The 27,197-nt window shown below is 41.2% G+C and overlaps 1 protein-coding gene and 1 long non-coding RNA gene across 2 annotated transcripts in view; one reads left to right on the plus strand and one right to left on the minus strand.

Annotated features, from left to right (window-relative positions):
* The window catches only part of LOC125378300 (complement C1q tumor necrosis factor-related protein 4-like), a 28,150-nt gene extending 1,411 nt beyond the window's left edge, over positions 1-26,739 (plus strand). The window contains exons 2-4 of the mRNA XM_048393765.1: positions 10,911-11,342; positions 23,258-23,398; positions 26,280-26,739. Coding sequence (XP_048249722.1) covers positions 10,911-11,342; positions 23,258-23,398; positions 26,280-26,707 — 1,001 coding nt within the window. The 3' untranslated portion in view covers positions 26,708-26,739. The remainder of the gene's footprint in view (positions 1-10,910; positions 11,343-23,257; positions 23,399-26,279) is intronic.
* Positions 17,239-19,407, minus strand: LOC125378258. The gene is made up of 3 exons (XR_007220171.1): positions 19,285-19,407; positions 18,574-18,715; positions 17,239-17,539 (listed from the first exon to the last, which is right to left on the minus strand). It is a non-coding gene; the product is annotated as an uncharacterized LOC125378258 (long non-coding RNA).
* Positions 26,740-27,197: the final 458 nt, after the last annotated feature.

Here is a 27,197-nt window from a genome sequence, read left to right on the forward strand (position 1 = left end):
AACATATAATGAACATATAATGAACATATAATGAACACAGAATGAAGTGATGGTGATAATAGATGAACATGTATGTATATATGTATAGAATGAATCTAAGGGGGGTTATAAGTGGGTGGTACTTATGTGGCTATAACTCATTCAGAGTTAGCACCACCACCCGGCTACATACACCCCCACTTTGGGAAATGGCGACCTCGCCATTAAATAGCGGCAATGTATAATTACCTCCTCACACCCAGACACTTTGTTTTACAACAAACTGCCCATCTGTCATCCACTTTGGCTTTGTTCGGGTTCGTCCAACTCGCCGAGGTGGTAGCGGTGGAGTTGACGGTCCTGAGCCAGGGATAGAACTGGTTGGTGCAGTTGGTGCTGGTGTGGATGGTGAAACTACTGGTGACACACTTGCAAATGGCGGGCTGATTGGTGGCATTGCTGACACTGGGGATGATACCGACACTGGAGAAGGAGAACTCTCAATATCCATGTTGGTTGTTGAGATCTCCAGTGTTGTGTCAGTACTTGTGTCCTTAAGCTCGCCAGAAGATGGTGTTGAAGTAGTAGCAGTCGTCATCGTCGTCGTCGATGTCGATGGTGTGCGCCGTGGCCTGGGTATGGGCTGACCATTCGTACCAATGGGAAGGAGTAGATTACGGTGGAGTACACGACATTCTCTGGTTCCTTCCTTATGAACTTTAAACACAGGAATGTCGGCATGAGGTTGAGAATCAACCACGTAATACTCCTCTTCCCACCGGTTAGCCAGTTTTTGCTTCCCACGTATGTTGACGTTACGCACCAATACGACGTCACCAACCTTGATTGTGGCTCCGCGTGCCTTAAGATTATAGGCTTTGCGTTGTTTAGCCCGAGCCCTTTCAAGGTTTGCAGCTGCAAGCTCATATGCAGTGTGTAATTTGCGCTCTAGATCAGCAGCAAACTGTGTATAAGCTGGTGATGAAATATTGGCCAGTGATGTACCAAAAGCAGCGTCAACAGGCAGCCTAGGTTGTCTGCCAAACATGAGGAAGTAGGGAGTGAACCCCGTTGACTCATGGAGGGAACAGTTATAGGCATGAACTAAGTGAGAAAGGTGATCTTTCCACTTTGCCTTTTGCTGCTCCTCCAGAGTGCCGAGCATCCCTAAGAGCGTCCGATTAAACCGCTCACATAGACCATTACCCATTGGATGATACGGTGTGGTCCGCGTTTTGAGAATACCCAATATGCTGCACAGCTGTTTGATGATATCACTCTCAAAGTTCCGGCCTTGATCAGAGTGCAACTTCTCTGGAATGCCATAGTGAACAATGAAGTGATCAAACAGTACTTTGGCTGTAGTACGTGCCGTTTGGTTGCGAGTGGGAATGGCAACAGCATATTTGGTGAAATGGTCCGTAATGACCAGGATATTCTCATAACCACCAGAGGAGGGCTCCAAGCTGAGATAGTCCATGCACACCAACTCCATAGGTTGAGTGGTTTGGATGCTAACTAATGGTGCACGCTCAGTTTGGTTAGGAGCTTTACGAAGTATACACCTCTGGCAGCAGCGAATCCTTTTCTCCACATCCGTGATCATTCCCGGCCAGTAAAACCGTGTCCGGAGAAGAGCCACTGTCCTGTCCCTACCAAGATGTCCCATGCCGTCATGTAGATGGGTAATGACCTCATCTCTTTTAGACTGAGGAACAATCAATTGATAGTAGGGTACTACACCATCTGAAAGTTGTTGCCTGTGGAGAAGGCCATCTTTGACAGTGAGTGAGTCCCACTGCCTGAGAATGGATGCAGTGTCCCGGTCCATGGATTTGAGAGCCTCCTTGGTTGGACGCGTACCATTACGGATGAGTTCCAAAATCGAACAGATTGAGGAATCAGCTTGCTGATATGTTCTCATCCGTTGGCTAGCGACAACGTCAGAAGGTTCCATACCATCGACCGCCAACATACAATTCATCACCTCCTGATTGAGGGAGAGTGTCTCCACGGCACATGATGAGATGAGTTGCCCATTACAGAGAGCAGACACACTTTGAATGTCCATGGACTCACGCGGCAACCTGGACAAAGCATCTGCATCAACATTCCTTGCACCCGGAACATACTCAAGGGAGAAGTCATAAGTAGCAAGTTCTGCGAGCCAGCGATGCCCAGTTGCATCCAACTTAGCAGAAGTTAGGACATACGTGAGGGGATTATTGTCAGTCTTTACAGTGAATGAGTTGCCATACAAGTAATCATGAAACTTCTTGGTGACAGCCCATTTTAGAGCCAAAAACTCTAACTTATGAGCAGGGTAATTGCGCTCGGCTTTGCTGAGACTGCGACTTGCATAGGCAATCACTCGCCTTTGATTGTCTTGGGATTGGTACAGTACTGCACCCAAGCCATCCCCACTTGCATCGATGTGCAATTCAAAGGGCAGAGTGAAATCAGCAAAAGCCAAAACGGGAGCACAAGAAAGCCTGCTAATAAGCTCCCTGAAAGCTGACTGTTGAGCATCCCCCCATACAAATGGTTGGTTTGACTTGATCTTGCGCTTGGATCTCCCGCCATGACCAGCAAGCAAACTGGTTAGTGGCTTGGCAACTTTAGCGTAGTCTGGAACAAAACGTCTAAAGTAGCCGGAGAATCCAAGAAAACGACGAACATCTTCGACATTACGTGGAATTGGCCAGGTCTTCAATACTTCAATCTTCTCAGGGTCTGTTTTGATACCCTCCTCGGAGATTACGTGACCTAGGTACTTAACGGAGGTCTGCAAGAATTGGCATTTTGACGGCTTTAGCTTGAGCCCGTTCTTGCGCAATCTTTGAAAGATTGCTCGTAATCTCTCAAGATGCTCATCAAAGGTCTTAGAAAACACAATGATATCATCGAGATAAATGAGGCATTGGAGAAGATGAATGTCGCCCATACACCTCTCCATCAGGCGTTGGAAAGTAGCTGGAGCATTTGTCAGTCCAAAGGGCATAGAGTTACACTCGTAAAACCCAAGTGGGCCAACAGTAAAGGCAGTACGGGCCTTGTGCTCCTCATCCACTTCGACTTGCCAATATCCACTCTTAAGGTCAAGACAAGAGAAGTATTTTGCCCCGTGTAAAGCATCAAGAGTTTCCTCTATCCTTGGTAAAGCATATGAATCTCGAATTGTGCGACTGTTCAATTTTCTATAGTCAATACAGAAGCGCAGACTCGAGTCATGTTTGCGAACCAGGACAACAGGCGAGGCATATGGACTAGCAGATGGACGGATAACTTTAGCATCTAACATCTGCTTTATATGGTCCTTGACCTCTTGATACATAGAGGGCGGAATACGTCTATGTCTTTCCTTAAATGGAGTCTCATCTGTGAGTTCTATTCGATGGGTGACCAAGTCAGTATGTCCCATGTCCATATCAGACTTGCTAAACACATCGTCAAACTCATTCAGTAGAGAGCGCAATTGAGTTATTTCATCTGGAGTGTGATTATCACCAAGAGAGTCCAGTTCAAATAACTCTTTTGGTAGTTTGGTAGGTACAGAGCCAGTATTACTGACGCCATCCTCAGGGGATAAGCCGTCCAACACAGCAACTTGTTCCAAATGACAAAGTACTGTTTTGGCTGGAATTGTAACAGCCTTGGTGGACGGGTTAGCGACCTCAACCTTGACCCATGTTGTTGAGTGGGTAGACTGAAACCCAACAACACCAGTAACGAGGGTAAGTGAACCAGGAAGAACGGACTGTGTGGCACAAAACTCCATACCAATCTGTGGAGCACTACCCCTGCAAATACCTGTTATAATCTGGTTGCAAGACGGGGGTATGGTTATAGATTTAGTTGTCCGCACATTCTCAGTTCGGTTCAGGTCATTCCAACGCCTACTGAGCCACTGAATAGCCATGGTCCAAGGAGAAGAACTCCTAGATACCCTGTCACCAGGGTTGCTTTCACAAGCAGCACGCAGGACATTGGTCCCCAGGATAAGAGGTACCTGAGAGGTGAAGTCGGTAGTGGGCACCACAAGAATGAGTGCGGGTACCTCCACTACTTGACCCATGAAGTCAGGAGGTATAGCAATCCTAGCCTCAACGTACCCCAAATAGGGTAGCTTGGCTCCCCCAGCTCCATGCACCTCTAGTAATGAGCTGATTTGGTGGAGTGGCAAGTGAGGGAGGTAAGCTCTGTAGAAGTTTTCAGAGATAGTGGTGACCATTGAACCAGTATCTATCAAAACATCACAGGCATGCTCCTCTACCTTCACATGCGCAATGTTTGGGTGCCCAACTAAATTGGAAGGCACCTTTCGTTGAGCGCTTTGGTTAGAGTCCTCAGACCGCTCCATAACTGGGACTCTTAGAAGTTTAAAGCAGGGCAATGCTGGTGACCCCTTTTGAGCCCTGGCCTTCCACAATCAAAACAGAAAACTGATGATTGTTGTGGAGGGGGTTTATCACCGACCTGCTTTACTAAAGGTTTATTTGTCTGGGCACCTCTGAAGGGAGCTTGGCCTTGACTCCTGGTGGGTGGTTTGTAAGAGGAGGCTTGAGCAGACCTGAGCTCAAGAGAGTGAACTTTGTCCCCGATAGACTTTAGACTCTTATCAAGGTCTTTAAGCCTAGAGAGCACATCCTCCATCTCCCGACCACATGGTACAGGAGTGGTAACGGGACACTGATGTGCCTCCTTAGGGGTAAGCAGTTCCTCCTCCACCCGACGTACAGCAAGCAGCAGTTGGCTGTACTCGAGACCAGAGTCAAAGTGATGACGAGTTGCCTGCTTCAAAGCATCCTGGGACAACCCCATCCAGAAACGGCTTCGAAGCAAGGTCATGGCAGCATTTGGTGGGAGCATTCCTGAGACTTCGATCTTTGAGATCAAGTCACGAAGTCTACAACTCCAAGCTGCAGCAGACTCGTTTATTTCCTGGCGAGCTGTGTAAAAGCGCTCCATGAGCATCTCGCCCGGCATCACATTGCCAAAGACAATGTCCAACTGCTCTAAGGCAGAATCAAGGGTTGCCTCAGCAGGGAAACCACTGAGAAGATCTGCAGCAGAACCCTTGGCTGCTCTCCGCATGGCATTGAATATGGCGGTGTCAGAGTGAGCATTTTCACGTCGACACCCCAATATTTCAAGGCGCCACTGACTATATTTCACATCACACTTTGCCCTATCCCCTGAAAATGTTGACAACCGGGGACTTGGTGCATTGATAATTGGCATGTACGAGGTGTGTGATATGGGCATAGTGGAATGCGGAGTTGCCAGGAACTGACTAGGCTGAGCAGTTGGAGTGTACCCAGGGTATAGAATGGGCATGGGTACATGTCTGTTGGGCCAAGCCTCATTTGGTGCCCCAGTCGGACGTGTAATGACACGCGACTGCTGTGAGTAAGGGGTTGATGAACCCTGGGGTTGATTATAGCTAAAGAGTGACCCGTAGGGCCTAGGCAAAGATTTCGGCAATTCTATCCTAGGGCTATGGTCTTGTGGGGGTATTGTCCGCTGGGAAGGCTCCATGGGTGACCATATATCAGGCAACAAAGGAGACCCCAGAGGTGAATGTGTTAGCAGTGACGGTAGCCCAGGTGTATATGGTTGGGGAACAACCCTTTGGCTATCCACAGGAGGTGGAGGCACATGCGGCCGAAACAACGTATCTCCAGACCCAACATCAGCTACATAAGTGGTCTGAGGTGGATGTGGATTAGCGTCATCTGCTAGACGGTAGAGTAAACTAGTACGGACTAAGGGATCAAGCTGATGGATGAAATCCACAACCTGATCAACCTGTGATCTAACATCACTGTCCGACTGAGCCATGATGTGTATGATAATACAAGTATGACAAACCTCCAAAAAGGCAACAAGGATCCTGTACGTTGGGACCCAACAACAATATTATGAACCGAGGCGATCGCAAAGTGCAAAAACTCCTAAGTATTAGGAAACCAAGTGCAGGGCTCCTACAAAAGCAAGGATACAAGATGGACTATGGTGTGATATGGGTAGACTTACAACTGCGGGGAACTAACCACTACCCCAGGTAAGCAACAAAGTTCAATAGCAATGCAAGTAGCCGAACAACAATCAGGATGTAGTCACCTGAAGGACAACTTATGCATGTACTGAGGTCAGGTAAAATGAAACACTAGCCAGATGATCCCAATGAAAATGAAATAATCCAGCAAGCAAAGGCTACGGGGTGAGACTAACCTGGCAACAACTACAAAGTCATCCCAGATACAAGCAGTAACTGCAAGTACTACAGACCAGACAACCACTGGAAATAAGTCAAGATGCAGCAATAACTGAGTTGTACATACAGAAAGTAAATGTAACAGTAGATACTGACTGAACTCCACTGTCACATATGTAACTTACATATGAGGGGAAACTATACAAATATCTCACATCACAGATATACTGTTCCTTGAGATAATAGAGATGCAATTGAGGGAAATACTGAGGACCTAATCACTGATGGTGTTCAAATATTTCAAACAAAAGATCTAATATGACGGATGATAGTGATGAAGCCTATAATGGGATATGGTATATGATGAAATGAAGAAACAACACAAGACAAGACAAAATACTTATGGTAAACATGTTAGTGGTTTGCTGAAGAGATATGTCCACACGGAAGGAAAGACAGCAGGAACAGCATGGAAAAAGAAGTACTGAGGATAGAGTCTGACACAGGTAAAGTAAGAAGGGTATCAATGCAAATATCAAAAGTATTGACAGAAAATATATCAAGTAAAAAAAACAAACTTTGGATTTTGAAATTGAACTGTTTAAGTTAAATGTTAAATAATTTCAAATATAAATTTGGAATCAAAGTCAAATAATTACCAGCTACACGTAATATTAACCTGAAATTTTGATCAGTGGTGAAATTTTGAATAGATATGAACTCCAATTAATTTTTCAGAATAAACTTGTCAGTGAGATGAAAATGAATCTATACTATATATATATATAATTTAAATAAACACTGTAGACATAGAAATGTGGTAGAAATAGAATTTGTACTATAATATAATCAATACTCTGTAAAAGTCAATAGGATTATAAATTTCAAACAAATATAAACATGATAAACATATAATATATATCACAGGATAAATACAAAATATATAGGGTGGATCACAAATGTCTCGAAAGTCAGGCTCAAAAGTCAATGTCCTGAATTTGTGAAACACAAAAAATCAAAAGTCACAAGGTCCATACACTTCATAAAACATTGATGAATGAATTATTCATTCACATAAGTGTATATGATGTCCTTGGAAACTGCATGAACTCTTCTATGTTGAATTCCATCTAATGAATGATGAACTGCCTCTTCTCACTGTACAAGTGATGATGCTGATGAAACTAGCAGCCCCACGTTGGGCGCCATTTTGTAGCCGGGCGTGGTGTGATGTGTCCAGCCACTGGGCTGCTAGTCAAAACATGAGGCAGTTCTTGAAGATGATGATGATTTTATTCTTTTGTAGTAGATGGTGGGAGGGAAGCTGTAAACAAGAGTCCTCCCTCCATAAAGAGTTCATGCAGAATATGTTATAATTTAATTTAAGCCAAAAGGAAACAGATTAATTTATAAGGATATGTTGGGTAGCACATGGTTGAAGCACATGGTTGAAGACCATGTGCTCAATTAATGTAACACAAAATGTGTGAGCTGGCAAATATTTAGATATGACAAATTAAATAATAATGCAATTAAATATATTTTACTTTAATGAAAAGCTGTGATACCCTTTCTATGAATATAATTGTTTCTAAAGCAGGATGGAAAGAGATAAGAATATTGAAATGTTTCTCACCTGTAAACAAGAGTCCTCCCTCCATAAAGAGTTCATGCAGAATGCATGAGGAGGGCAGGTGAGAAAGGAAGTTTAAAGAAGTGGACCAAAGGGCCAATCAGAAGAAAGGTAGCATCTGACAGGTATTAAAAGGAAGTCAAGATGCTTCAGTCACACGTGTGCGAAATACGCATCAGTCGGAAAGCGCACGTTAAATCTCCAAAGTAAGTAAGTAAGTAAGCTTCAGTCACATAAAGTGGTGGACATGTCTAAAAATAGATAGGGGGAAGTCCAGGTGAAGCTGGAGAAATTACAGAGGCTGCAGAAGGGTATCAGGTTGGTGTTAGTTGGCTGACATTCAACTGCAGACAAGGACAACATATAATGAACATATAATGAACATATAATGAACACAGAATGAAGTGATGGTGATAATAGATGAACATGTATGTATATATGTATAGAATGAATCTAAGGGGGGTTATAAGTGGGTGGTACTTATGTGGCTATAACTCATTCAGAGTTAGCACCACCACCCGGCTACACCTTCTTGGCCGTGATTTTTTTTAACGAAAACATAAGCATGTGCTTGTTGATTGGATCCATAATTTCCTCAAATACACATCAACCCTGCACGTTTGAGTAGTTTTTCCACAATGCTAAAACGTACTATAACATCCGTATATAAGGAATGCAGTTGACTTGGTCGTCACCGGTTGTCACACATGTAAGATCATTTCGATGGGCAAGGGTAGGTTGATGCACGTGTCACTAGCAAAACAATGAAAAACAGAGCATCGCTAAATCACATTTGTATGAATTTGAAATAATTTACAAAATAGTTTGAGACAGTCCCATTGTCTGTGACAAGAAATGGCGGGTGTCGCTCATATTTGATCCATGTAAGTTATTAGCTCAAAATTCGATTAGATTTCGTTTTACATCGTTAGTTAGAAACTATTGAAGATTATTAAAGGTGGTGAGCTGAAATGGGGTACAACAAGTACCATCGAACCTAGAACCTTCCGTTCTCCGGGCGGACGTTGTATCATTAAAGTGAAATATGAATATGAAAATCGTGGGAAAGTCATCTCCACCGACGCATTATCGACCCTATTGATTTTTCCTGTGACGCCAGCTACTGTGCCGAGGCGCAGGTAATGTTTGTTGAACAAGATGGACAGTACTAAAGAGAAGGGCTGTTTCATCCAAAATGTTAAAATATGCTCAGTCCAATAATGTGTTAATTATTTTTGTTAGACCTGTTTGAATGTAGCAGTGGTGTTCGTCAAGTTTGTGTTCTCAGCCACTATATATTTTAAAGGGGATGTGCATTCTCCAAATATTAAAAGGGTTATTACTATATTAAGCATATTTTGCTACCATGTTTCAATTCTAAAATCTTGTTTAAGATTTTGGGCTGATGATGTATATAAAAAACTTGTGGCATTGCATACAGATTTCCGCAGTGGATACTCAAACAATAATAATATATTTAATCTGTTATTCAGCGGTTTTAATGAAAAAAGCGATTCATTGATTTTTCTAAAGCATTTGGTTTCATTACTTGAACAATATAGTGGACAGTACTAAAGAGAAGTGCTGTTTCATCCAAAATGGTAAAATGTGCTCAGTCTATTTATTCTGAAGTCCAATGATGTGTAAATTATCTTTGTTAGACGTGTGTGAATGTAGCACTGGTGTTCGTCAAGTTTGTGTACTCAGCCACTATTTATTTTCGATGTTCATTAGTGAGACAGCACAGGAAATCGAATCATCTTGTAGTTTTTGCATTCACTCATATCAAGACATAGTGCATTTGTTCTCTTTATTGTTCACTTGTGGTGGTGTTCTTATTTATGATAGAAAATATGGTGTCTTAGGAAAATATTTGCTATTTACTTGTAAAAGACAATAGGTGTATTTTTTAAGAAAGGGGGTATCCTGGCATAAGTGAAAAGTGGTATTACCGGAAGCTGTTGGAATGTACTTGGGAGTTACTTTTAATGAAAGTTTGTTTCGGGGCCATATATATGCAAGCACATTGGCTTAGAAGATATTGTTCTATGTTTTAAGATAACTATTAAAGCCAATAAATTTGAAGCCAATCCTGATGACCTGTTTTTGCTGATAATCGATACTAAAGTTGCACAAGTTCTACTTTGTGGTCGGGAAGCCTAGTAGCTAAAGCTTTCGCTCGTCACGAAGACCAAGGTTCGATTTCCGATATGTGAAGCCCATTTTCTGGTGTCCCCCGCCGTGATATTGCTGGAATATTGGTAAAAGCGGCGTAAAACCAAACTCACTCACTCACTCTACTTTGTGAATCTGATATACGAGTGATATACAAGTTTTAAATATTAAAATCTGTACAGATAAAGGCATGTAAGAGGCTTTGGATGTAAAGAAATCTAATGTACTAGGCGAACGTGGTCCCTTCTCCCTTTACATGTTATATATTGGTTTAAGTTATTAGCACTGCGAGATGCAAATAATTATAATCGAGTCAGAGAAACCAGTGGCTGATACCACGAGCAACGCCCCACACCTTTAGCGTATGATGGATACATGAACCAAGTGGCAGAGCTAGAGCCATTTCATTGTCGTTTCATATGACCCTAAAACTTGATTTTATCTTCTGTAATATAAAACTCTTAACTGGCATCCTGAAACGCTCATTCAACAATAAGAATTCATCCCATTAAGTGGAAATCAACATATTATGATATAAACATTCGATATGCTTAAAGTTCTAGTATCTGCACAAATATCATACATTGATCATTTACAAAGCTGATTCATCAGATATGGCGCGATTTTAGTGAAGTTTATTAATTTTTTAATTATTTTTCCAAAAGCTATGAAATCGATACTAATTATTGTCAGGATAAAAGAAGATCGACAAGGTTTTTGTAAATGTTATACTTTTTCTTCAATTTTGGTTTGAAATTCTCGAAAATCGGAATATAAATATTATCTATCCAAGTTGAATGCGCACCTAAACGCAGGGGATATAGATAATTCATTTACCCGGGACAAATTATGAGTAATTCCCAATAAATCGTTGGTTATTTTCAATAAAAATATATTTTGTTTCAGCTGCGATGGGTAAACCAGTGTACAAGATTGCCTTTTCAACTGGTCTGTCGCATGATGTATTGATTACCCGTGGACAAGTCCTTCGGAACAACAACATATTCCTGAACGTCGGCAAGGCGTACGACAGACATACGGGGAGGTTCAAATGTCCCCAGAGCGGGATCTACAGCTTCCAAGTCCACGCTTTAACTCAAAAGAAAAAATCCCTGTGGCTGGAGCTCATGCACAACAACAATCTTGTTGTGAGTGTTCATGCTCATTCCAGTGATGAAAATGACGGTGCAAGCAACTCCGCTATACTACAACTGAAGAAGGGGGACCAGGTATGGGTACAATCCCAAGGAGCAAATTCATATTTGTTTGGAAGATCTAACGAGGTTTTTACGTCATTTTCTGGCTACCTTATTGCGCCATCGTTCGGAGATCAACAATGAATGTTGTCAGATAAGATTACAAGGCGTGAAGGTGTAATAAAATGCATGTAGTATAACACCATCCTTTGCATTTACTTGTTGTTTATGGAAAGGATAGAACCACCATACGCTCTAGCTGCCAGCATTTGTCTTTCATCTATTACTCGATGAGGTAGGCCTTGGTCAGGTCATAGGTATAATCAGAACTAGAGATTATAATGTTGGGAGTATTGCAAAAAATCAACATGTTGTCGGTGGTGAGCAATACGAAATTCAAATCAGGTTCAAAATACATTTTGGCCAGATTGGACAGATCGCTAGTTATGATTCTCATTCAGACAAAAGATGCACTCGTTGAAAAGCAACCAATACGCTCCGATAATCAATCAAGACACTAACTCGTAAAACACCTTGTCCATGCTAATTATACTAAGTAAAACTCAAGTTATCCTGTTATTCACTATAAAAATTCAGACATTGTCATTCCACAGAAAGGTTGTGACCTTGCACCAAGTAGCCAACGTACAGGACCGCCTCGGTGGTCTTGTGGCACAGTGTCCTATATATTAAACAATGCGTCACCTTTCCTCGCAATGTAAAATTCCAAAATCGTTTAGCAAGAAGAACCACAAGCAGACAAAGCCAACATGCTTCGTTGCCATGTTATTTCGTATACGGTAGTGTGTATTGCGAATTTCAGTTAGAAGCACTCTCATTGGATTGCCTGGTCGAGGCCTAGAGATCACCGTCATACAGCTGACTTCGGCTAAAAAGAACAACCAATCAAAGCAATAAAGACATGCGTGAGTGAGTATGGTTTTACCCCGCTTTTAGCAATATTCCAGCAATATCACGTTGGGGGACACCAGAAAAGGGCTTCACACATTGTACCCATGTCGGGAATCGAACCCGGGTCTTCAGCGTGACAAGCGAATGCTTTAACCACCAGGCCACCCGACAGCCCCTTATAATATGCAGCATGTGTGGTGATATCATGGGTGTGCCATATACACACTGACTATAGGCGTGCCTTACACATGTGCAGTGTGGAACGTGACTGAAGCTATCTCCTATTCTATGGACCTGTGAAGCCAATTACACGTCATGCTATGTTATCAATTTTCTGTAACATATGCCACAAAACTCAGCTCAAGTTTAAAACTCGCGTGCTTCGACCAACGATCAGTTTTTACTCAGAGTGTAAGTCATGCATGATAACGTCGATGCGGGGATTATACACTTTCTACCTGAAATTGTCAAGTATCAAATGATGGGTGCCATATGATTAAGAATGTCGTTACTCACGTTTTTAGTTCAAAGTTAATTGAACAAACGAACAAACACTCTCGCCTCACAACAGTTACAAAGATGGTTGTTGTTTTTTCAAACAGTTTTTATTCCATTTCAATAGTATACAGAGACCATATTAAGGAATCTATGACACAACAGCATGTGATATTAACAAAATTGTACATGGTAGGAGTCATTATTCTAAAACAGGGAACATATGGGTATAAACAAGTGTATAATGTATTCGGAATTGTAATTACAATTTTTTATGTTATGCTTCAATCGATCAATGGTACCCCTGAACGTGACTTGAAGACATGAAAACAAAATCAAATTAGATAAAATTGATTGCTATGGTTTCAAACGTAGCTGTTAAAAATAAAATAATAAACGATGAGTAGAATTTAAATCTAAAAAACAAATATGATGTGATTCTTGATCAAACAGAGTATGTTTACTAAATACATCCATTTTTGAGAAATAAATATTGAGTATTATTGTTACAAGCAATATATTTTCTGTTTTACAAATGTCCTTGACAACCGTGGCAAAAAGGTCTCAAATGTTAACTTTTTCTGTTTAATGCCTGGGACATAAGTAAATCTTTTACCTGCTAGGAGAATATGGTTCACAACAGTGTTACCAGTATTAAGTCCAGAGACAATACTAGTGTGTCTCGTGATATCAAGTTTAAGGCTTCCTTTTTTCTAAATGACTGAACTTGCATACAAAAAAACATGAACAGATTCACAGTCACAAAATACATATAAAAGATCTTAGCTATAAGTACAGTTGCAAAAGGAACACACATCATTATTTTAGGATAATGCTTTAGCAGAAGTAGATGCTGCACCATTGCAAGAAAAAACAAAGACTTGAGTTGGATGTAAGGACGCAGGTTTATATACAGAAAAGTACAAGGACTGGAGAACACTCCTGGGCTGGGAAACGCTAAACACGTCTGACTGTCAACGCGAAGGTGCCCGGACAGAACAGCAAACGCGGCTCCGCGGGTACAAACCATACGGAGCCAAATGATGGGACCCCCCAGGGAAAAGCGCATAGGGGGTCTGCTGTAGGCTCTAGAACCACCATTATACAATAGGGCCAAGCGGGTATGCCTCAAAGACCCCCAAAACACCAAAATCACTACTCCCAGCCCAAAAGTGTTACGCGAGGATACAAACCAATTATCCTGCGATGTAATGTGTAGAATGTGCTAGTCCAGGATCTTCACCTGTTGTGCACATAAATGACTGAACTTGCATACAAAACCATGAACAGATTCACAGTTACAAAATACATATAATTACAGTTGCAAAAGGAACACAGATCATTATCCATCAATTTTATATAAGTTATATTTTGTGTGTGTAAATAACGTTGTATATGAATTTATCCGAAAACTCTAACAATTTCACATATCTAATTTCTAAATTGGGTAAATACTTTATTCCATTGGATTTTTTTTATAGATATATATTTTCCCATTTATCAAGATTTTTATCAAATGTGTTTGAACTGATGAATTTATTATAAAAAATCCGAGATCCTTTTGTACGACAGAATAGATTTAAATAAACAATGTTGAAACATGTACATTTGTTGAATAAAATATAATCTTTATCATTAATTATTTCTCCCCATTGTCACGTTATGTTATTTAAAAGATGTTGATAATCTAGTATTGTTCCGTTTACGTTAAATCTTCTTTTTAGTTCTTCAAACGAAAGAAAACATTTTGTAACCTACAGAATATACCACTGCATCGCATAACCTACAGATTATACCACTGCATCGCGTAACCTACAGAATATACGACTGCATCGCGTAACCTACAGAATATACAACTGCATCTTGTAACCTACAGAATATACCACTGCATCGCGTAACCTACAGATTATGCCACTGCATCGCATAACCTACAGAATATACCACTGCATCGTGTAACCTGCAGAATATACCACAGCATCGTGTAACCTACAGCATGGTTAGTATGCTTACTGGATCTGAAGATGTGGATAGAATACTATATATACCCAATATCCTGCATTTACTTTCAGCTTACAAAAAGAAACGCAATACGGATATTTTTGGCCATCAAAGCAAAATTAGAGGACCAAGAGGCACAAAATGAAAAGGTTAAATGTGTTATAGTGTCAGTGACAAATTTCCCGGACCAAAATGATCACAACAAGGACTTGCAAACCATTAGTGAGGTGAGGTGAGGTGAAATTGGGTTTAACGTCGCGTCCAAGATTATTGCACTTATATAGCGACGTGCATGCACGTGTATGTGTGTGTGTGGCTGCTTGTACTAGTCCGGACTGATGCCGATTTATAGTGCTAGCACACTGAGATACCATGCCGCAGTTTAACATGAATACCCCACTCAGACACAGTATACTGACTCCGAGCCGACCAGTCCTTGTTTTAGCCCCTTAATACCGAGCGCCAGACAGGGTAACAACAAGTACAATCTTTTAACGTCTTTTTGTATGACGCGGCCCGGGATCCAACCCTGGACCTTCCGCTCTCCGGGCGGACGCTCAACCACGCAAACCATTAGTCGGGAAACACGTATGATTCGGAAAAAACGCACCCGGTGCATTGACAAAAGGGCCATGGAGCTGCACGTACTGCACGTGAAGCAGCACCATGAACGGTTTTAAAGTGCAGAGTTTTTGATTGCCCCGCATCTGCGTCATTCGAACAGTGACAGTTCAACAACATGCCAAGACTAACAGAAATGCAAAGAAACAACGTCATAGGCCGCTTGCAGACAGGGGAATCCCGATCAGCTGTAGCCACCATCATCACAAGGCAATGGGATCGGTTTCACCAGTATGTGTCAACATTAAATTTGATCGGCCAAGATCGGGAAGACCAAGAGTAACCATCCCCGCCCAAGATCGTTACATCCGACTGCGCCACCTTCATGAAAGGACGACCACAGCCATCTCAACCACAGCCCAAATACCCAGACTGCGCAGAATCTCTGACCAGACCGTACGAAGCCGTTTAAGACCGGCAGGTCTACGAGGAAGAAGTTCTGTTAGACGCGTCATATTCAGTCGACAATATTGAGTCATCAACAACGACTGCATTGGTATTGTCGACACAGGATATGGCCTCAACTGCGATGGAGAGATGTCTTGTTCAGCGACGAATCAATTTTTCCCCCCTCCGTCGAGGGGATGGAAGAGCACGGATCTTCAGACGTCGGGGAGAACATTACGCCGGAAACTGCGTACAGAAAGTGGACAGGCTTGGTGGGGGTAGCCTTATGATGTGGGCGGCTATCTCACATCATGGCAAGACCGGTTTGGTCCATATCCAGGGCAACGAAACATCAACGACTTACGAGATAGGGAGGTCAGGCTGGCGAACTTGGTTCATACATGTCATTGTATTCCCTTTACGCGGATCGATGGTCATGTTGTCAATTACTGGATTGTCTGGTTCAGACACGATTGTTTACAGACTTCCGTCATATAGCTGGAATATTGCTGAGTGCGGCGTTAAACAAACAAACAAACAAACAAACAAACAAACAAACAAATATATCAACAGGAAATGAAAAATGTTGGTGTCATTTGTTGGAATTCCACAAGGAATTACTTGAGGCTTTGACGTCGGGCGCTCCGATAACGCTGGCTTCACTTCCAGGTTCAGGGGCCGCCTCAGAACACTTTTCGTCTTGAAGATCTGTTGTGAGTTATAATGACCAAAATAGGTGGGCCTTTGAAAGTCGTAATTATCATAGACAAAATAGGTGTTTCAATAGGTGTCTTTTTTTCTCTGTTAGACACTGATCTTCGGTACCTGAGACTATCATTTTGATGATGGTGATGTTATAACGGAGAAACTACTTCCAAGAAGGTTTGAAAAAGGACTATAAAGGTTTGTTGTGTTTGACAGTTTTACACGTGAGCAGTCAAACGAGTCATCATTTCGGCGGGAAACAGCCACTTCTGTCAAGCGTTTTCTGGCTACTCTCAGTTATTGCCAGACGCCGGTAGTTGCGAGGTGGTGAGTGTTTCTGTTCAAGGACAATATTCACAGTGATGTCTTCCCCCATGACAAGACCCACTAACAAAGTGTTGTCGAGGCAAAGGTGCGATCAGTGGCGCAGGATAGGATTTAGGGAACTGAAACTGGATCTAAGATTGAAAATTGTGCAAATTGTCTGAGAGTTACTTCCCTTGATACATATTTTTCTACATTTTGTGCATACTTATTTACGACCAGTGTTATTTTACTTAGTGCATGGTGTCTGCAAAAGGGACAAGTTTTCTCAGAAACAACTTAAGTAAAATGTTTTATGTCAGCAAACCTGACCACCATCCCTTTAGTCGCATTTTACAACAAGGATAGTCGGCTTTTACGGCAAGCATGGGTTCCTGAAGACCTATTCTACCCCGGAATCTACGAGGTTCTAAAGAACGACAGAAATACTCATGTCCATGAACAATATTTTATTCAATTACAAACAGGTTTTCAAAACTCGATACAAAAAGTCGATATCAACGTCCATTCCAATTAATATGGACACAACAAATAGTGTGTAGGTTAAAAAACTGAACTTATATCTAAAATACCAGTAAATATGAATAGATGTTTTGTTTCACGGAAAAACAAACTGCTACACAAATGCAATGTTTCTCAAAATAATTACTGAAAAGTGTCAAATGGTGTAATCTGGACTAATTTGTACCATAGGGCTCTTAAATGTAGATCAGCCTAAAGAATCATACAATATCTATCATGAATTTGATAACTACAAGAGGGTCGATGTGTGATGTTGCTTTTTGTCATCACATTCAGATGACGCAGTTTAACTCAAGTGCACAGTAGGTGTTCCACCCTAGTCCCTCGACATATCGCAGTCTAACATAGGTTTTCCAACCGCACTCTTCTTTCTTCCTGCAAAGAAAAGTCATAAATGCATAAAACTTAAATCGGAGGTATTCGGACATATATTAACCATGTCTTTGTTTGTTTGTTTGTTTGTTTGTTGTTTAGCGCCACACTCAGGAGCAGTTCAGCTCTTTGATGGCTGTCTGTAAAAAATCGAGTCTGGACCAAACAATCCAGTGACTGATATGAGCGTCGATCTATGCAATGGGGATGCGATGGCATGCATCAACTTCGTCAGCGAGCCTGACCACCCGATCTCGTTAGTCGCCTCTTACAACAAGCATTGAGTCTTTTTACGGGGACCCGATGAATAAAATTTGTACCCGTTACCCAGCATTGTTTGTCGTAAGAGGCGAGTAAATTGGATCGAGTTGTTCGTCTTGTATGATAGCATGGTGTCATACCCTAACGGCATGGGAGTGTGCCAACTGATTTGTGTTATTTGTTTGTTTGTCTATTTCTCAACTTCGCGCTCAGCAATATTCCAGCTAAATGACGGCGGTCTGCCAATAATCTGGACCTGACGATCCAGTGATTGATATCATGAGCATCGATCCATGCAATTGGAATGCGATGGCATGCATCAACCAAGTCAGCGAGCCTGATTACACGATCTCGTCAGTTGCCTGTTCAGGCTCTCCAGCCTGAATTGTTGAAAATTGAATCTAACCAGGATCTTCACGGGTATTAATTTGATGATCAAAACAGTAATTCATAAATGAGTCTATCTTATATTGTTTACACGATGATAAAACGTTCACCGTAGTACTAAACAACATACTATAGACCCATTTGTAATTCCTGTTTTGCTCATCAAAAATGAGTATATCAACTTAAAACATGATATTTTAATAATTTAAAACGTTCATAAAATCGCCAGTTAAGATGTTAAAAGAAATATTGTTAATGTAGAATCGGCGATTCATCATTGTTAAAAATCAGGTTTCAGGTTTCTCCAATACACATTTACACAGGTACAATCAGTATATTCATGAATGTCCATAGAGATGCACGTAAGTATAAGTGTGTAATCCACGTACCTGTGCTGGGGTCTTCAGTTGCCTCCTCCAAGGCATAGATGGTCCGACCCTGGCACTCAGGAACAAGAGTTTGGATGGCGGCAGCCGTATCAGCATCAGCTTCCTCAGCAACCTCAGTCAAAGTGGTCTCAGCATAATCAATCTAATATTAAAAAAAGATAATTTGATTAATTTAATATATCTATCTGTCTTATTAAATGATCGATGAAATGACTGGTTATATAATTGGAAACAAGATATCCTTGAGCATATTGGATAGAAAAACAGGTGATGTATTTGTTGTTGTTGGTTTGTTGTTTAACGCCGCACTCAGCAATATTCCAGCTATATGACGGCGGTTTGTAAATAATCGAGTGTGAACCAGACAACCCAGTGAAAAATATCATGATCATCGATCCACGCAATTGGGATCGATGACATGCATCAACCAAGTCAGCGAGCCTGACCACCTGATCACGTTAGTCACGTGTTGCGACAAGCATAGTCACCTATAGCATGGGTTGCTGAAGACCTATTCTACCCCTGAATCTTCACGGGTCTGGTGATGTGTTCAAAAGGGATTACGAATGAGTATTGAAGCGTCTATAAATACTTATATCCAGAGGTATGTAGCTTTGAGAATGGTTGGGAAAGCAAACTGACATATTAACGTACAACATACTAAATGTATCTAAATCATTTGGTTTTCGCTTGCAAATATAAATAAAGTACCTTGTTTGTGAAAAACCTGTGTCTCAGTGAGTGTTCCGTTGGTGTATCTGATGGTTATCCGCGCACCACACGTCGTTGCTTCTATTGTAGGTTCAAGTTGAGCCACTGTGCTTTGAGAATGGTGTGGGAAGTAAACTGACATATAATGTAAAAATACTAAATGTATCTTAATCATTTGGTTTTCGCTTGCAACAGAAATAATTAAATAACACGATTGGGAAACGCATTTTCGCGATTTCTTTGCATTCATCTAGCAAGTTCGGTTTTTAGGGGCGGTCGGGTAGCCCAGCGGTTAAAGCTTTCGCTATTCACGCCGAAGAACCGGATTTGATTCCCGGCATGGGTACAGTGTGTAAAGCCCATTTCTGGTGATATTGCTGCAATATTGCTAAAAGCGGCGTAAAACCAAAACTCACTCACTCACTGTCTATGCTAACCCTCCTTTCCAAAAACCTGTATCTCTTACAATAGAAACATATCTTTACGTAGCTTTTCTGTTTTAATAATATGGTAGTTCTAATCTTTTCTGTGTTTATGTCTGATAGTAAAGGTGTATAAAACAAACATAAAGAAAGTACCTTGTTTGTGAAAAACTGTGTCTCAGTGAGTGTTCCGTTGGTGTATCTGATGGTTATCCGCGCACCACACGTCGTTTCTTCTAGTGTAGGTTCAAGTTGTGTCACTGTGCATTTCTAAAAGGCAAGAAAACGTGGACTTGTAGCATCTTGTTGACAACAAGAATGAATGTATGCCAGTGGATTTTTGGTTGGTTGATTGTTGTTTAACGCCGCACTCAACATTATTCCAGCTATAATATGACGGCTGTCTGTTAATAAATCGAGTCTGGACCAGACAACCCAGTAATTGACATCATGAGCATCGATCGGCGCAATTGGGATCGATGACATGCATCAACCAAGTCATCGTGCTTGACAACCCGATCCCGTTAGTCACGTCTTGCGACAAGCATAGTCACCTTTTACAGCAAGCGTGGGTTGCTGAAGACCTATTCTACCCCGGAATCTTCACAGGTCTGGTGATGTATTCAAAAGGGATTACGAATGAGTATTGAAGCGTCTATAAATACGTATATCCAGAGGTATGTAGCTTTGAGAATGGTTGGGGAAACAAACTGACATATTAACATACAAAAAACTAAATGTATCTAAATCATTTGGTTTTCGCTTGCAAATATAAATAAAGTACATTGTTTGTGAAAAACTGTGTCTCAGTGAGTGTTCCGTTGGTGTATCTGATAGTTATCTGCGCACCACACGTCGTTGCTTCTAGTGTAGGTTCAAGTTGTGCCACTGTGCATTTCTAATAGGCAAGAAAGCGTGGGCTTGTAGCATCTTGTTGACAACAAGAATGTATGTATGCCAGAGGATGGTTGGTTGGTTGATTGTTGTTTAACGCCGCACTCAGCATTATTCCAGCTATAATATGACGGCTGTCTGTGAATAATCGAGTCTGGACCAGACAAACCAGTAATTGACATCATAAGCATGCGTGTATGTTATCTCTTTGTCACACTGTGTGGCAGATGCACGGTCCCACGTCCTTGCATTTAGACATAACATCCGTCATATCAGCTTTGAAACAAAGAGGAACACTATCACTGTGATGGGCTACTACCGATAATAAATGTACGGTTGGTTGGTTGGTTTGTTGTTTAACGCCGCACTCAGCAAAATTCCAGCTATATGACGGCGGTCTGTAAATAATCGGGTCTGGACCAGATAATCCAGTGATTGACATCATGAGCATCGATCCACGCAATTGGGATCGATGAGAAGCATCAACAAGGTCATCGTGCTTGACCACCCGATCCCGTTGGTCGCCTCCTACGTCAAGCATAGTCGCCTTTTACGGCAAGAATGGGTTGCTGAAGACCGGATCTTCACGGGTTAGCAGGATGTGTTGTAACATGATGACAGAATGTAAATAAATATCCGCCCCTTCAACATTGTGCGGTGTGCCTGCATGCGTGTCTGTAACCTCTTTGTCACACTGTGTGGCAGGTGTGCGGGCCCCCGTCCTTGCATTTAGACATAACATCCGTCATATCGGACTGTCCCAGCTTTGAAACAAAGAGGAACACTATCACTGTGATGGGCTTCCACCGATAATAAATGTACAGTTGGTGGATTTGTTTGTTATTTAACGCCGTACTTAGCAATATTCCAGCTATATGACGGCGGTCTGTAAATAATCGGGTCTTGACCAGATAATCCAGTGATTAATATCATGAGCATCGATCCACGCAATTGGGACCGATGACATGCATGAACCAAGTCAGCGAGCCTGACCACCCGATCCCGTTAGTCGCCTCTTACTACAAGCATAATCGCCTTTTACGGCGGGCATGGGTTGCTGAAGACCTATTCTACCAGGGATCTGATCCCATTGGGGTATTATGTGTTATTGCGAGTGATGTCCGGAATTAGAAGCACCAAACAAAGGGGGCTGTCTGTGTGGACTTGTGAGAAGAAATGATGAAACAGCTTTATCTAACACAATTTCGGTGATTTCGAATGTTACCATTTCATCTATTAAACTTTCTTCTCTCAACTTTTGAAACATATATTGACATCGACCTGCATTGTTTTGTATTGCAGTTTAGCTCCTGTAAAATTTAACCATTAACGTATTGTTTCCTGTTTCCAAGTTGAAAAGCCAAGGTTAACCCGAACAGTGGCAAGTCCAGGAATACATGTAAATTGTAATTAAGTAAATAACAAAAGAGCGGAAGATCCGGTTGGATCCCCGGCCGCGTCATACCAAAAAGACGTTTAAAGATGGTATTTGTTGTTACCCTGTCTGGCGCTCGGCATAAAGGGGCTAAAACAAGGACTGGTCGGCTCGGAGGCAGTATACTGTGTATGTGTGTGGTATTCATGTTAAACTGCGGCATGGTATCTCAGTGAGCTGGCACTATAAATTGGCATCAGTCCGGACTTGTACAAGCAGCCATGAACGTCGCTACATAAGTTTATAACGCGACGTTAAACCCTATTTCACCTCACCTCATTGAGTAATTAACATAATATATTATATTAATATAACACATATTGAAATACACAGGATTGGGTTACAAAAAAGTTAATTCAATGGGTCAAAATATGTGACAGCAATTTTTAAAAGTCCCAATTACTTTAGACAGAGCACTCACGATTGTCCAGAATTTGCCACAGTCGAATGACACCAGTCAGGAAACAGTGTCGGAAGTAGGCAGACAAATCGATGTTTGAACTTTGTATGCGTCCGCACTGGACATGTACAAGATGACAAAATGATAGCATTCCCAGGCTCAGCATGCAGATTCAAAGTGTTAATGATCAGCCCTGCACAGGGCACCGGAGGTCAACAACAAATTTCCAGGGTCGATTAATCAGAAACCAGGCCCTAAGATATCGAGCACAAACAGCCAATCAAATCGTTGTCCACTCCATTCCAGTTATATCACGGCGTGTTTGATTAATGTTGGAGGAAAGCCCGAAGTGATGCAGGTCTCAGACGTTTACCACTTCGGTGAAACCCTCGAGCACGGCTATGGTGCTGACAAACATCGAAACAAAATCGGGGCGAACCGGGATTCGAACCCCCAATCATAGCTTTCTTTCGGCTCCTTAGACGACTGGGCCACCCGTGTCCCCTAGATATATATAATTTATGTATGTATATGTATATATGTAATGAACCTACGTTCACGTCTGGTGACATGAACATAATAAAAAAAGTAAATACGTAATCTTTTGTGTGTGACGGCAATAGGATTATGGCTACAGACGGGATCTTGTACTACTTCTGCATGCCTCCATATTTAATGAACAATTATTGAATTACAAGAATTGCACAATGTTTCATGAATTTGTTTTGACTGTTTCAATTCACGTTGCAGTAAGTTCTCGCCACACTTCAATACGTAATTACATGTGTTATATTCACTGACAGACACGAGCACATGTTGCAGTGATTGTATCTATATCCTGGTACACCCATGCTAATGGCTTTCACACCTGTATGCTTTATAACCCTCTCTGTACGAAGGTATACCTAACACTTTCAGAGATGAACCTATGCAGTATCTTCCTAGGGTTGGTGGTCCTTGCGGGTAAGTGGAAAATAACTTATGTACAATTATATGCAACGGTGCTGATTGAACATCGAGAGGGTCCCCCTAAACAGTAAATTAGATACTTATATTCCATAAGGGATATCCTTTGTTGATATGCGGATTGTATATGTTAAAAAAATTAGCAGGTACTTTGTCTTACAGAGTTACACTGTGTCCACCGCCTTCTTCTTAATACCTGTTAACACAAAGGGAAATGTTAATTAAATAAAACGGCTACATGTCTAATCAGTATGTATTCATTGGTCCTGCATTCAAAGATGTCTAACAAATCACGAGTCTTCATATGGTTTGTGATACTTTTGGGCAAGTTAAAATCGGTTAAATCTGCCAACAGCAGTGACCTTAGGAATTGTAACATTATGTAAGCTGTACTCAATCAAACATCCAGATATATGTATAGCCCATAAACGTGTTTCCCATAGGAAAATATATTTCCGTAATGCTAACTAAATCATGAACCACTTACTGTATGCCTACACGCAAAAAACCGACCTGCGTATTAAACGACCCTACAGTAGAATTTTATATCTTACGGGTAGAATCAAAATTATGTTCCCTTATTGTCCGTGGTATTTTTCAACGGTAACATAAGCATGTGTTTGTTGATTGGATCCATTATGTTCTCAAATACACATCAACCCTGCACGTTTCAGTAGTTTATCCAGGATGGTAAAACATACGATAAGCACCCAGAAAATAGCATTTGCTATTAAAATTTACAGACGAGAGACCGTAGGTTTCAGTTTCCCGCAAGTACTTGTAAATTAACTCTATTTTCAATCACACGTCTCCATAATGTTACGTATGTACACGGCCCGTGAAGATCAGGGATAGAATAGGTCTTCAGCAACCCAAGCTTGCTGTAAAAGGCGACTATGCTTGTCGTAAAAGGCGACTAACGGCATCGGGTGGTCAGGCTCGCTGACTTTGTTGATGCATGTCATCGATCTCAATTGCGTGGATCGATGATCATGATGTCAATTACTGGATTGTCTGGTCCAGACTCAATTATTTACAGACCGCGGTCATATAGCTGGAATATTGCTGAGTGCGGCGTTATACAACAAACCAACCAACCAACGTATATACACACTTATTCTGCAATCTCCTGTAGCACAATGCTTACTCCAACACTTGATAACAGCTGTAATAAGGAATGCAGTTGACTGGGTCATCACCGGATGTCACACATGTAAGATCATTTGGACGGGCAAGGATGGGATGATGCAAGTCATGAAACTTTCATTTAATTTTTTAATTTGACTTAAAAAATCATTTTAAGACAACATATGCTGACATGTTTTCACTTACAAAATAATGAACAACAGAGAAACGCTAAATCACATTTTTGTGAATTTGAAATAATTTACAAAATAGTTTGAGACAGTCCCATTGTCTGTGACATGAAATGGCGGGTGTCCCTCATATTTGATCCATGTAAGTTATCAGCTCAAAATTCGATTAGATTTCGTTGTACATCTTTAGATACAAACTATTGTGTATTATCAAAGATGGTGAGCTGAAATGGGGTACAACAAGTACCATCAAACCACGAACCTTCCGCTCTCCGGGCGGACGCTGTATCATTAAAGTGAAATATGAATATGAAAATCGAGGGAAAGTCATCCCTACCGACGCACTATCGACACTATTGATTTTTCCTGTTACACCAGCTACTGTGCCGAGGCGCGGGTAATGTTTGTAGAACGAGATGGACAGTACTAGAGTGAAGGGCTGTTTCATCCAAAATGTTAAAATGTGCTCAGTCTATTTATTTTGAAGTCCAATGGCTCAGAAGATATTGTTCTATGTTTTGAGATAACTATTAAAGCCAATAAATTTGAAGCCAATCCCTGATTACCTGTTTTTGCTGATAACTGATACTAAAGTTGCACAAGTTCTACTTTGTTGTCGGGTAGCCTAGAATTTAAGTCGTTCGCTCGTAACGCCGAAGACCTGGGCTCGATTACCGACATGGGTACAATATGTGAAGCCCATTTCCTGATGTCCCCCACCGTGATATTGCTGGAATATTGCTAAAAGCGGCGTAAAACCAAACTCACTCACTCACTCCTTCTTTGTGAATCTGATAAAGAGTGATATACAAGTTTTAAATATTAAACTATGTACAGATAAAGGTATGTAAGAGGCTTTTGAGGGTAAAGAAATCTAATGTACTAGGCGAACGTGGTCCCTTCTCCCTTTACATGTTATATATTGGTTTAAGTTATTAGCAATGCAAGATGCAAATAATTATAATCGAGTCAGACAAACCAGTGGCTGATGCCATGAGCAACGCCCCACGCCTTTAGCGTATGATGAATACATGAACCAAGTGGCAGAGCAAGACCCATTTCATTGTCGTTTCATATGACCCTAAAACTTGATTTTATCTTCTGTAATATAAAACTCTTAACTGGCATCCTGAAACGCTCATTCAACAATAAGAATTCATCCCATTAAGTGGAAATCAACATATTATGATATCGACATTCGATATGCGTAAAGTTCTAGTATCTGCACAAATATCAAACATTGACAATTTACAAAGCTGATTCATCAGATATGGTGTGATTTTAGTGAAGTTTATTAATTTTGTTTTTATTTCTTCAAAAGCTATGAAATCGATACTAATTATTTACAGGATAAAAGAAGATCGAAATGCTTTTTGTAAATGTTATACTTTTTCTTCAATTTTGATTTGAAAGACTCGAAAATCGGAATATAAATATTATCTCTCTGTGTTGAATGCGCACCTAAACGCAGGGGATATAGATAATTCATTTACCCGGGACAAATTTTCAGTAATTCCCAATAAATCGTTGGTTACTTTCAAAGAAAATATATTTTGTTTCAGCTGCGATGGGTAAACCAGTGTACCAGATTGCCTTTTCAACTGGTCTGTCGCATCATGTATCGCTTACCCGTGGACAAGTCCTTCGGAACAACAACATCTTCCTGAACGTTGGCAAGGCGTACGACAGACACACAGGGAAATTCAAATGTCCCCAGAGCGGGATCTACAGCTTCCAAGTCCACGCTCTGTCTCAAGATAATAAACCGCTACGGCTGGAGCTCATGCACAACAACAATGTTGTTGTGAATGTTTATGCTTATTCCAGTCATGACTATGGCGGTGCTAGCAACTCCGCTATACTACAACTGAAGAAGGGGGACCAGGTATGGGTACGATCCAGAGCACACACGTATGTGTTTGGAAAATCTAACCAGGTTTATACGTCATTTTCTGGCTACCTTCTCGCGCCATCATTCGGAGATCAATAATGAATGTTGTCAGATCAGATTACCAGACGTGAAGGTGGAATAAAATACATGTTGTATTGCGCCATCCTTTGCATTTACTTCTTGTTTATGGAAAGGATAGAACCATCAAACGCTCTAGCTGCTAGCATCTGTCTTTCATCTATTACTGGATGAGGTATGTACATATAGGTAGGTCTTGGTCAGATCATAGTTATAATCAGAACTAGAGATTATAATGTATTGCAAACATCAACATGTTAACGGTGGTGAGCAATACAATTCAAATCAAATCAGGTTCAAAATACATTTTTGGAAGATTGGACACATCTCTAGTCATGATGCTCGCGTTACTTAATTTCACTTAGACAAAGGTGCACTTGTTGAAAAGCGACCAATACACTCAGATAATCAATCAAGGCATTCACTCGTAAAACACCTTGGCAACACACTGTACTATGATCACGTACAGTTACAGGACCGCCTCCTTGGTCTAGTGAAAGAGTGTTCGTCC

The sequence above is a fragment of the Haliotis rufescens genome, unplaced genomic scaffold (genome assembly GCF_023055435.1).
Source record: "Haliotis rufescens isolate VD_foot unplaced genomic scaffold, xgHalRufe1.0.p SCAF_12, whole genome shotgun sequence".
Taxonomy (NCBI): domain Eukaryota; kingdom Metazoa; phylum Mollusca; class Gastropoda; order Lepetellida; family Haliotidae; genus Haliotis; species Haliotis rufescens.